This window comes from Octodon degus, unplaced genomic scaffold (assembly GCF_000260255.1).
Source record: "Octodon degus isolate 3935 unplaced genomic scaffold, OctDeg1.0 scaffold00043, whole genome shotgun sequence".
In the NCBI taxonomy this organism is placed as follows: domain Eukaryota; kingdom Metazoa; phylum Chordata; class Mammalia; order Rodentia; family Octodontidae; genus Octodon; species Octodon degus.
Genome location: NW_004524619.1, coordinates 2533105 through 2546167, shown reverse-complemented (window position 1 = coordinate 2546167; position 13063 = coordinate 2533105). Strand labels below are relative to the sequence as shown.

The window sequence follows — 13063 nt, the reverse complement described above, 5'->3', positions numbered from 1 at the left end:
CATTTGTATTTGAACCTTCTTGTTTAGTTAATGACTTTTTAAATAAATGACAATAAAATAAATAAGTGGCTAGTACTACTGCCTTTTCAAGGTACTCAGCAGTGTCAAGTGCCCTATGCATATTCAGGGAAGTGCTCTTAAAATTGTGCTGTTTAGGTTCATAGAATTACATCCATTGGACAGAGCTAACTCCAGTTGCCTTGCTAGACTGCCTAGCTGTGGCAGACAACAGCTACACACAAAACTTACCTCTAGACTTGTTTGAATAAATCGACAGGGGGTCAATGCCTACTTCTTGTTCTTCTGGCTGCAGAGGATGTCTAGTTTCAGATAAAGAATGATACATTGTGGGAACTGGACAGTGTCACCAAAAGTAGCTACCTAGAACACAAACACAAATACAGAGAAAAATAATAACTACAGTATCTTTTTCTTCTTGCATGACTAGAAATGCAAGACTGAAATGAGTAAATGAGCATTACAGATATTAACAAGCTTTTCACAGGCTCTAGGGACTGTTACTACACCTTTTCGGGATTATGCAAAAGAGCAAAAAAAGTGGCAAAACATTTATATATCAAGAATTTATCCCGTAATCTGAACTTAATTTATAACAATATCATTGATAAATCACATTTAGCTTCAGTAAAATGTTGTAAAAAAAAAACTAAACTTCAACTTAAAAAATTATTTTTATACTAATGCTGCAGGCAGCAGAGTTAGATAAAAATATTACAGGTAGTCAGACAGGGCTAGGCTCTGGAAGGAGATAAGACAGAAGACAAGATACAAGATACAACACTGAAATGTCTTACAACTGTGGGAGGCATGGATGCTCCTGCTGTGAGCCAGACCTAAAAACCAAAGAGCAAACAAATGCTGACCTCCCTAAAGATTAGCATCCCGGATTGATCATCACCCTGAGGAAGCCAGGAAGAATCATTAAACCAACTACTATCGGATGGCTACCAGATAAGGTCCTGTTCAACATTCATGCCCACTTGCTATGTGACTCCCTTCCGCATTTGGTCCTGGATTTAATCAATTTCACCTGAGCAATGGTGCTTGTAATCCCATTGGGTGACCATAGTTTTGTCCCACCCCACATCCACCTAAGCCAGTTCCCATTTTCTCCACCTTAGCCCTGCATGGTTTTGCCCTTTGAAAGTCCCTGGAAGAGACAGCTTCCAGGGGATCACACACTCCAGGACCCCCCTCCTGTCCCTCTCTCAGACAGGAGCTTTCTTTCCCTCAATAAATATATTGTTTATAATCTCCATTTGTTCCTAAAATTCATTTTTTGGTTTTAGAGAACACAAATTCATACAGGTCAGGTTGGGAGTTTCACTTACACTACATCAGTATCATTTACTTTACTAATACATTTACAACATAAACCTCCAAAATACAGAAGTCTGTATTTAAGTTTTCATGAATACTTTCTGATTCAATACAAGAACAATGTATCTATATTATTATTTCTAACAGGTCCCTAACATTCCAATATATAGGTATCATAATATGTATACCGAATTCCTTATTGGTAAGTAATTAGAAGGATTGCAGTTATTCAACACCATAAACAGTATCTCAGTAACTATGTGTCATATCCAAGATATTTCTTAAGGTAAATTTCCATAAGTAAGCTTTACAGTTGCTAGACTAAAATGTCCATTTAAAAAATAAGATTTTGCAATGCTTTGTCAAATTATGCTCCAGAAAAATTTGAATATAATAAAACAATTCATTTTCAGGACTCTAATTACAAATGGGTATTTCTCTTCATAAACCAATGGGATAGTCAAATTGTATATTGTTTGCTTGATACTTGCTAAGACTACTAAAGAGGTCCTTACATTTCTCTGGCAACTGTCTATTGTATTCTGTGAATGAAGCTCATAATTATATGAAAGCCTTTATCATACCATGCATATGCATACAGTTTTCCCAAGTCTATCTTTTAAGTTGTGTGACATAAGCAACTTTTCATTTTTATTCACCAAAATATACCTATACATCCATTATAGGTTTTTTTCCTCTGGTGTTATACTTGCAAAAATGACCACTTACTTATATTTTATTATTTTAAGATTTCTCCCTTACTTTTTATTCCAAATCTTCTTATTCTCAATAATTCTAAAGAAAGCTAAAAAAAATTTTTTTTTGAATTTCCAAGGTATACCAACTGTTTTATGTTAAATGCTTGCCAAAGCTTTTGTGTTGAATGCTTGCTGGGGACTTTGGGGAAGGGTGGAAACTTGAGAAGATGGGGCATAGTTGTAGACACTAAAGCCACTAGGCGTGTAACCCTAAGCAGTACAGGAAACCTATCCTTTCCTCTTTGCTTCACTGGTTCCTGGCCATCATGAAGTCACAAGCTGTTCTCCAACATATGAGCCCTGCCACAAATTTCTGCTTCATCAGAGCCTTGAAAGCAACAGAGGCAATTTACTAAGGACCAAACCAACCATGGACCAAAATCTCTGAAACCAGGAACCAAAATAAATCCTTCATCCTTGAAGTTGATTTTGGTAGGTACTTTTTCACAATGATGGAAAGTTAATACACATATTAAAGCCAGGTTAATCACATAACATTCAAAAGAATATAATACAGTCTTCTAAATTTCAAAGTCTGAGAAAACATGTGAGGGATAAGAAATTAGGAAAAATAGGTGGATGAAGGAAGTTCAAAGAAAATGAGCTCTTAATTCTATAGGATACAGTCTGTATTTAAGGAAAAAAGTTTTCAGAGATGCTCATTAAACACAAATCCACACTCCCCAGTACAAACTGCTAATCTAGTCCATTCACTTTCTTATAAAATGTTCATCTTATAAAACACTAATAAATATTTCTGATTTTTTTCAAAACCTTCTAACCGCTTCATCCAACTATAATCACAGGACAATACTCTGAAGTCCTACTGCCCTGGAACTTGGCTGAATGAACAGAAACAGAAGGCAAGAGAAAAGAGAAAATTTTTGATTTGTGAACATTAAACAAGAATTCCTAGGGCCGGCCAACTAGCTCAGCAGATTAAAGTGCCTGCAAAGCAGGTGCAGGGGCAAGGGGTTTACTCCTGGGCATGCTGAGATAGCAAATGAGACTGGGCATGGTGGCACACACCTATAATCTCAGCTCTAGGGAGGCTTTAAACAGGTAGGTTACTATGAGTCCGATCCAGTACTAAGACCCTGAACACCCTATAGACCCTTCCCTAAAATACAAAAAAAAAAAAAAAAAAAAAAGAATTTTTATATCCAGATAATACCAAGTCCATACATGTAAAGTAACTGTCATTTGTTTATCAGAGCAAATCAATAAGTGCATATAGAAACAACTGTACAGAATATACGTAGAAGAGGAAAGAAAAATGTAGATGATCAATTACACCTAATACAGACTCTGTTTAATTCTATTTTTCAAATAAATGAAAAGTCTATTAAATACAGTAAGGATCTGCAAACTCAAATATTTAATGAACTAAAATTATTAATTATAGCTAACATTTATAAACAATAAGTACCAAGAAACTGAATGCTTCATTGTCAATTATCACTTCCTTCTTTCTACAACCTGATATGTCATCATCCTTATTTTCATTTTATGAAAATAAACCAAAGTCATTTATTTTCTAGAGGCTAGATTTACATAATTAGTAAGTATCAAAGCTAAACTTCAAGCATACTGTCTTCCAAAGAGTCCACATTCCTTCTCCTATAGTACATGGAGCTTTTTAGAAAGTCAGAGACAAACCAAATACTAAAAACAGAAGAGTATAACAAGACGGTGTCTATGAAGAATATGAACAACCTTTATTCTGCTTAAACTTTTTCAGTAAATTACTAATCTAGAATTTTGTGTGAAATCTCAATGTATTATGGCAAAAAATACAAATTAGCAAATACTGTACAGAACACATTTACCCATATTTCAATACTGTAAATGATCCATAAGCTATTTTAAGTAACCTTCCTATTCTCCATACATTTTGCTATATGCGTAAAACATTTTAAGGTTTTGAAAATAACTATGCCAAATTAACTGCTACATTGTCTAATCTCATAACATTAATTATTTTTATGTATTATTTCCACTATTACAGGTTTCATACACTGAAAAGGTGAAAATCAAGATTTTAGAATGCTACACTTCATAAAAAATAGACAACTAATCACAAAACTAGTATCAAAGTCAATTTTATTTTATTTTATTTTTTTATGAGCAGAATATATTTATTGAGAGAAAGAAAGCTCTTGTCCAAGAGAGGGACAGGAGGGGGGCCCGAGTGGGTAGTTCCCCCTCAAAGTCATTTTTAAAATGGACTGTTAGGCTAAGAATGGTTGTACATGCCCATAATCCCATCTACTTGGGAGGCTGAAAAGCAAGAGGATTTATCAGTTCAGCCCAGAGATCAGCTTGAGTAATATTGAGAAATTATTTGAACAAAGCAAAATGCAAAAGAACAATAAAAAAGGAGTTTATATAATTAAAATAAGATGGTCTACAATATGATGATCCTCATATTCATTTAAAATGTTAAAAGATAGTTAGAAACATTTTGCTTACTTAAAAAAATCTTCTAGGAAAGACTCAGTAAAATTAGCGTTAATTCTTTACAACTTGTCAAGATTACGGTAATAGCCAATAAGGAGAATACAAAAAAAAAAAAAAAAAAAAAAAAAAAAAAAAACAATATACAAACATTCTGTACAATATCAACTATCTCTTGTTATATCTCTAGATGGAAACTGAGTCATTGAAATGATGCTATAATTAAGCAAAGCAAAAATGCTGATCAGTAATAATGACTTTTTTTTAAAAAAAAATGTATTTAGTACAGGGTCTCACTATGTAGATCAGACTCGTAGTGATTCTCTTGTTTTCAGCCTCCCAGGAACTGGGATTATAGGCACACGCCACCATGCCCAGTCTCATTCACCTTCTCAGCAAGCACCCTGAAGAGCAGGGCCGGCATGGTGCCTATGCAGCATGGTGCTTTATTTACTTCACTGAGCTATCTGACAGACCCTGTAATGAATTATTTTGATCTGCTGAAGAAAATGTGTTGATGTTATTATTAGATTTCTTTTAATTATAGATTTAAAGAATAACCGAATTTAAAAGTAACTTATTAAGTTGCTACAATAGGGTATTATTTTTCTTTGATTTAAATATTATTTTAGTTTTTTAGAATATAAAACAATACTTAATTATATCATGTCTTGTCACTGTGGTTACCTTATAAAATCATACTGAAGCCTAGCCTGCTGATGCACGTCTGTAATGCCAGCATTTAGGAGGCTGAGGCAGGAGGATTACTGTAAACTAGAGGCTAGCTTGGGCTACATATTAAATTTGAGGCCAGCCTTTCCTACATGATGAGATTCTGTCTCAAAAAATACTTATTTAAAATAAAATCACAATGAAATGTTGTTTCAAATGTAAAACAATTTAAGAATTTCCAAGTGTAAGAAAATATCTGACAATTGCAAGGCAGAATATCAAATCTTTAAACTCATCTATATTTATTTTACTCACTATTATGAATTCCTTAAATATAGACTCTTGTAATACTAGATGAAAATTCAAAGTGAAAACTTCACAGTAGTTTTTGCAGTCTGAGATTCTTAAACATTGTAGATATCATTACATTAACATTTTGAAACTTACAATGGTCCATTACTTCTTAAATTTGCATTAAAAACTTAATTTCTGTGCTTGATATACAATATTCTGATAGTTTCTACAAAGAAAAATAAAAACCAAAAGTATGCCTTTTACTAAATAATTTCTTAAATCTATAATTGATAAATTTTATCTCTCTTAAATGATGCTTCATTGTCTCCAGAGTCCTTCACACAAATGATATCCAAATAATTATAAATAATGTCTTTGTTTTGTGACATTAGAAAGTAGAGCAATATACTTTCTGCAGAGAGTTTAATTTGAAAGACATATCTTTCCTTTGCTAATCGTATTATAAATACCCATTTTTTCTGCCTCTCTTGAACTCAAAGTTTAGAAAACTCATAAAACTAGTTTTCTTGGACCAAAAGAAAAGTCATTATCTATAGGCACAAGGAACAAAGCATGCACTCAAAGGGAACAAAGTCAAATCCTTTATTTGGCTAGCCTGGCTTAGAGAAATTTATGCTCTGAATATCTGAAAGTCAGTAAACAGCTAGAGAAAGTTTTATAGATTTTTAAGGCAGGGTTGAGAGGGTGGGGGACAGGAGTTGAACTAAACAAAGAGTTACTTAAAGATGACAGGATTACAACTTGGGCCATCTGGTGAGTCTGTCAGCTGGGAGTGGAACTGAGGGCAAGGGAGGAGGAAGAAGGGGGAAGGCAAGGGGAAGCACAGATTAAGGAGTGAAATCCTTAGTAGACATGGAAGGAGGAGTGAAATAACAGATAGTGGTGAAAGAGCTCCATTATCAATCAAGTAAAAAGGTAGCCCACGTCGTATGAGAGAGACAGGAATGTGTTCACTGAGGTCATAAATTGAATGGTCCCATAAGGCAGAAGACTGCAGAGCTCCAATGTGGACCCTTTTTTTGCCCGAGTTTTACCACAAGGTTTTGCTGTGGTAGCTCATAGGAGTTGATGAATAGGTTGAAATTCTCACTTTTTTTTTTTTTTTTTTTTTGGTGGAACTGGGCATTGAACTCAGGCCCTTGTGCTTGCCAGGCAAGCACTTATTCTACTGAGCTATCTCCCCAACCCCCTAAATTCTCACTTTCTAAAAGCTGATCTTCAAGAGTTGTACTAGCTTTACAAGTCTGCTTCTCACAATATTAAATCTTAAGATAGATATGATTTTCTGGAAAAAGTAAAGTTTTGTGTAAATAATTAATACAATACTAATAATTTAGCACTAAAGTTTAGAAAACAGCTTCAAGATATATATAAAACATTTAAAATAACATTTAATGTGAATAAGCAGTCTCTAAGCAAAATGTTCGAATTAGTAGTACTAATAGATTAGCTGAATAGCTTTTTTTTAAAAATGTCATCATATAAACAGGACCCAAGAAAAAAAATAATTTCAATGCTCTGAATATAATGTTCTATGCATTTCAGCCTCACTGTTTCTAATAGGTACACAATTAGAATTCAAAACTGAATCACTAATAAGACATCCATATTAAGAAAAATTCACATAGCGTATTTTTCATTTAAATTCTTGACTAATGGTAAACTTAAAAATTCAAACACTCAAATGACAAAATAGTATTTTTTCATTTAATATTTGTCCTATGATTAAAAACAATGAGGGATACAGCATATTACACACAGCACATATTTACTATGATGATATTTAACCTGAAATATGACATTAGCCTACAACCATTCTACCTAATCAGGCATTCACTATCTTTTATTTATTATGTCTATGGATAGAAACTGAGTCATTGAAATGATTCTGTAATTAAGCAAAGGAAAAATGCTGACATCTTTCATTAAAGCAAGCAGAAGTCCTATTTTCACAATTAAGATATAATGTAAGTGAACATTTTAAGGCTGACAGAAAACTGTGAGAAGTGCTGTCAGCTAAAAATCTCAGTGGCTAGAAACAAAAATGATCTCTTTAAACTCAGTTATATGGATGGGAAGGAGGAAAAATGAAAAGAAAATTGAAAAAGCAAGAGAAATACAGTTCTATTTCTAAACTATCAATCTTTGATGGAAGAAGGTTACCTTGGACTTTAAATAGGTTAATTAAGTGTTAAAATCAATCATTTCAGAGTCTTAATATTTAATATTGTTAGATTGTATATCAAAGTAGTTTTATTATTTATTTACTCCAAACCTTTCCAGCATACTTCATTTGACAACAGGGGGTCTGTTTCTAACAAGACAAATGCATTTACAATGCCAAATAAATTATATATAGAAGCATTTGTCTTAATACATGTCATTCAATATTAAATATCATTCATTGGTAAAACCCTAAAAGTTTACGTCATTTTTACTAACCATGAATTGTAATGTTTAATAAATAGGTACAGTGCTACAATAAGAATCTACATATGAGAACAATGTTCAAGAGTAAATCAAACACATTTAATCCTGACAATTATACTGTTATGACACGTCATTTAGGGCAAACAATTCACTGAAAATTAGATTCAACATACATGAGAAATATGCAGAATTTATGAGAGGTTCACAGGTATACTTAAATATTTTATATTACATGAGAAAGGTACATTTGGCATTTTATCTTAGTTACTTTCTCCATCACTGGGACAAAAATTACTGGCACCAGTAACTTAAAGGCAAAGAGGTTTATCTTGGCTCAGGGTTAGTGTATGGCTGTAGTATTTTCCGGAGAATATGGTCTGTTCCAGGGCAATTCTTCTAAAAGTCCTTATGGACATAATATTTAGCTTTTGATTTTCAATAATTGGTAGGACTATGATACCTTAGAAACTTTATTGAAGAAACTGTTTTGAATTAAAAGTATTATTTCTTCTTTATTGAAGAAATAATAGCAATGAACACATCACCCTTATGAGGAAGCACTATCTAAAGCATTTTATATATAACACCTCCTTTAACGTCACAGGAGGGGCCAGGGAGATGGCTGGACAGTCTAAGTGCCTGTCTGGCAAACAAAATGACCCAGATTTGATCCCCGGTATAGCATGTGATGCCTGATTATGAGTCCGAGTTGCATAGTGAGACCAGTACCAAATATATTTAAATAAAAAGTCACAAAAATTCTGTGAAGTAAAATACTTTTACATCATTTACAGATGAGAAAACCCATTAAATTATATGATTTACTGAAGGTTACATGTCTAAGTAATGACAAATCACCTCAAATGATTTCAACAGTAACTTAAATGACCTAACAAAAAATGAAATTACATGTACAGGTTAGCTGTACCTGATAGTTTCTTTTGTCATTGTATACCTTGTGATAAGTCACACCGAATCTTTGATAGCCAAAAAGTAAATTATTATTTTTCTTTGAAATGTGAATTACTTAAATCTCCAAGTGCTATGGATTCACATTATACCAGTCACTTGAGTATCATGAGACTTCAGTAAGAGAAGACCAGCAGCTACGAAACATCACATGTTCCTCACTAGCCAGAGTCACAACATTCAAGCCATTCTTCCCTTTACTTTTATCAGATCACTTTCTTCTTGAACACATTTTTTTTTTTTTTTAAATGTATTTCGTGGGCTGGACAGATGGCTTAGTGGTCTAAAGCACCTATTTGGAACAAGCTTGGAAAAGCATAGGGACCGCGGTTCGATCCCCCAGCACCACATGCCAGCCAGCCGCGCCCCCTGGTGGGCTGAGCTGGCCACACACACACACACACACACACACACACACAATAAATAAATGTTAAAAAAAATTAAAATGTATTTCGTTATTACAGGGTCTCACTACACAGCTCGGACTCATAGTGATCCTCCTGTTTTACAACCTCCCCAGTGCTGGGATTATAGGCTTATTCTATCAGGCCTGGACTCTGTGGCCAGCTCAGCTTACTCTGGGGGCAGGGCTGGCATGGCATGTGGTGCCAGGTATCAAACTACGGACCTTGGGCTTGCCTAAGCAGGCATTTTAGTCCACTGAACTATCTCACAGGCCCTTGAACACATCTTTTATCTTCACTTTTCTAAGCTTCATACCTAAATCCAAGACTCAACTTTTCCTTTATGGACCAGCATCCAGAATAATTTATTGCACATGTTTTAGAGCAAAATGTGAATGCAAATACAATCAAATGGTATTGCAGAAGTATCCAACACGTGGCCTCATATCAAGTAAGCACTTACTTTACACTGAGTTTCATCTCAAATCATACTTTTTCTCAAAGTACAAAATTTATTGTTTTTATACCACTATTGCACACTATTTTTAGTAACTTCTAATATTTTTATAAGCTGAGGTCAGAAAGTTTCTTATTCAAATCAATTTACTTCAGAAAAAATCATATTAAGAAAAAGCATCACATGCATTGTAGTGGTAGACATGATTAAATCTTTATAATAATGACTGACGCTTAGAAAATTACTCTACAGCAATCACGTGGTTCACTGACTTTAGCAAGCATCTCTGGAAATACAACTTCTATTGCTTATCAACACTCTCATCCTACGTCGTTCTTGGCTTATTTAGTTTATCACATAGTTTTAAAAGGTAAGCTATGTATTACTTGGTAAAGTTTTCATTCATGTCTAACTCTCACATAATATACTAAACTATGGCTTTCATGTAGTAATAGAATCCTTACTATACAACCCAATTAAAATTTTGTTACTTCTAGCTTAAATTAGCCTTATATAATCCTGTTTGACTCTATTACTACAAATAAGGTCCAGTGTAATTTTTTTCCCCAAGATGTTAGGCACAAAAAACTTAAACTAAGAAACTCTAAATTCAGGCCCATGTATAACCTTTTGACTCCACTTGGACCTCTCTCTCAATGTACTCTAGCCACACAAGGTGACCCCTCAATTCCTTAAACTAGAATATAATTTACTGCCACCTAGGCCTTTGTACTATTTACTCCTCAGGGAACAATGCCATTCATATCATTCAAATATCACTCAAATTCAGATCAGCAGAAAAATAGCTATTTGTGGAGGATATCTCATCCAGTACTCAATTTTCTTAGTTCAGCCAGGCACAGCAGTACATGCCTAGAATCCTAAAAACTGCAATGGCTGAGGCATGAGGATCCCTAATTGAAGCCCACTGTGAGCAAGTTAGCAACTTAGCAAAATCTTGTATCAAAATAAAATTTCGAAACAGAAAAGAAACAGGAAAGGGACGGTAGCTCTGTTGGAAGGCCTGGTGATCAATCTTTATACTAAGGAATCAAACAAAATGGAATGAAAACCCTTGTCAGTTCAACTTTCAAAATAAAATTCATAATCAATGTTGTACCAAACCCAACCTGATATGGATCACTGCGACCCCTGCCAGTATCTACTTAATTATAGCCAATAAGTTTCCTGTTTTTAACTATGCCCTTCTACAGTGCCCTAAATGATCCATTTAACTCAGCTGCCCAGCAAAATCTTACCCAGCATCTCTGTTCTCCTCAGAACTTTCCCATAGCATATCATTTCAGAATAAAATAAAAATCTTCATAAAGTCCTACAGAATCTTGCTTCTAGATAGTGCATTAATCTGTTATCTATAAGTCTCTCCCTTTGTACTCAAGAAACTTGTTATAGTTCCTCAAATGTGCTTAGCTTCTTGTTAAACGAAGTCTTTGTTATTTTTCTCTTGTTCCAAAAATGGTTTTACTCTTCAAGGCTATGCTCTCCTTGAGTGTCCTGGCTAAAAAGTTGCCTTGTTCGTGAAGTCACCCATGATCACGACCCTAAATAGAGCATATTCCCTTCTTCTAGTCTTGATCTTCTTACTCAGCTTAAGGTTTCTAATAGCACTTATCATTAACGTATTACAAACTTATATTTTGATTTCTATGCACAGTGATTCTGTTGTAAGTTCTAGGAATGCAAAGATCTTGTCTACTTTAGTCAATACTGTATCTTCCAGGAAAGTTGCTCTTACTGCATTATAGTCTTTTTGATAAAATTTTGTATTTAAAGTCACGAAAAGCACAATGAAGAGAAACTTAGTTGAATCCTTATATATCAATAATACATCAGTTTTCAAAGACTTCTCAGGTGCATATTAGGAGTACATATTAGCATCAAATTAATATTAAGATTAGAGCCAATGATATTTGAAGACAGAACACACGAAACAGACTACAAGGTAGAAGATACAGCTCAGTAGAAGCCTACTTGCTCAGGATACAAGAAGCCACATTTCATACCTACCGTCACAGAAATAAAACAAAACAAACAAACAAACAAACAAACAAAAAAAAAAGCCCATGAAGCCAAATAGAACACAGACTTAAAAGTAGGTGAATAAGACTTTCAAATAATAATTATTTTGAAGGAACATACATCATTCCCTGTAGGTTACACTATTTCTTTACAGAGAATCTAAGGTAGCTTAAAAGCCAGAATAGAGCCAAAGCCATAGGAGGGCCCAAATTCTCTGAAGAATAGAATCAGACCACTCAAGTCATGTGCAAAAGTGCACACATCACACACACACACACACACACACACACACACACGTTTTTTTGTCATCTACACCCATTTGCATCAATACCATTACTCATATAAGATAGGAAGCTATAATCTTTAACCTTGCCCTTTGCAAACCCCTTCCCTTTCTTTACCATTAAAAGTGGGTAAGAATAAAGCAGTATGAAATCTGTGCATTTTAATCCATTTGTTGCATTCTTTAGGTCAAGCCTATCCACTAGAAGAAAAAGAACCCACTCCTAATGTCATCTGAAATTAGGTTACCTTTTTTATTTTTTTGCCTTGAAATGCCCACCCTTCCACCATAGCTTCCAAGTAGCTGGTATTACACATGTGCAACACTACAAAAGTTTGATCTTTAATACAGCCATACACTGGATAAAAATTGTCAAAATCCCTTTTATTTTGACTTTAGAACTTTAAGATTGGGATCCAGGGAGATGGCTCAGTAAAAGAAGCGCTTGCCTGGCAAGTGCAAGGGCCTGAGTTCAATCTCCGATTCCACCAAAAAATAAAAAATAAGAAAGTTTAAGATATATTATGTACATGTACTAACTCCTCCCTATGAATGTAATCATTATGTACTACACACAATTACTGTACTAATAAAATATTTTAAAAATACATTTACACTGAAAAATTTCTGAGAAGGTAGTAAATGCCACGAGTTATTGTATAATATACAGTTTACTAAATTTATTTTTGTAAGTAAATAATAAAGGCACCAACTGCATTTCAATTAGAGAATATGCCATAAAATAATTAAAATTAACAGATTCATTAAAAACCTTAACCACTGAAACTCCCAAGTATTTGTACATATATTATTTAAAAAAGTATTTCAGTAATAAAAAGAGTTTGAAATTACTTCATAATAACATCTGTTTAATATTTCACAGAAGTAGACAATATCTTATGTCTAATCTTTTAAGTCAATTTTATTAAAATGTATA

The 13063-nt window shown here is 33.8% G+C and overlaps 1 protein-coding gene across 1 annotated transcript in view; it reads right to left on the bottom strand.

The window, feature by feature from the left end:
- LOC101561793 (TBC1 domain family member 5) overlaps positions 1–13063 on the bottom strand; it is a 422866-nt gene that overhangs the window by 178467 nt on the left and 231336 nt on the right. Inside the window, exon 5 of the mRNA XM_023715719.1 lies at positions 250–381. Within this exon, the coding sequence (XP_023571487.1) occupies positions 250–346 (97 nt within the window). The 5' untranslated portion in view covers positions 347–381. The remainder of the gene's footprint in view (positions 1–249; positions 382–13063) is intronic.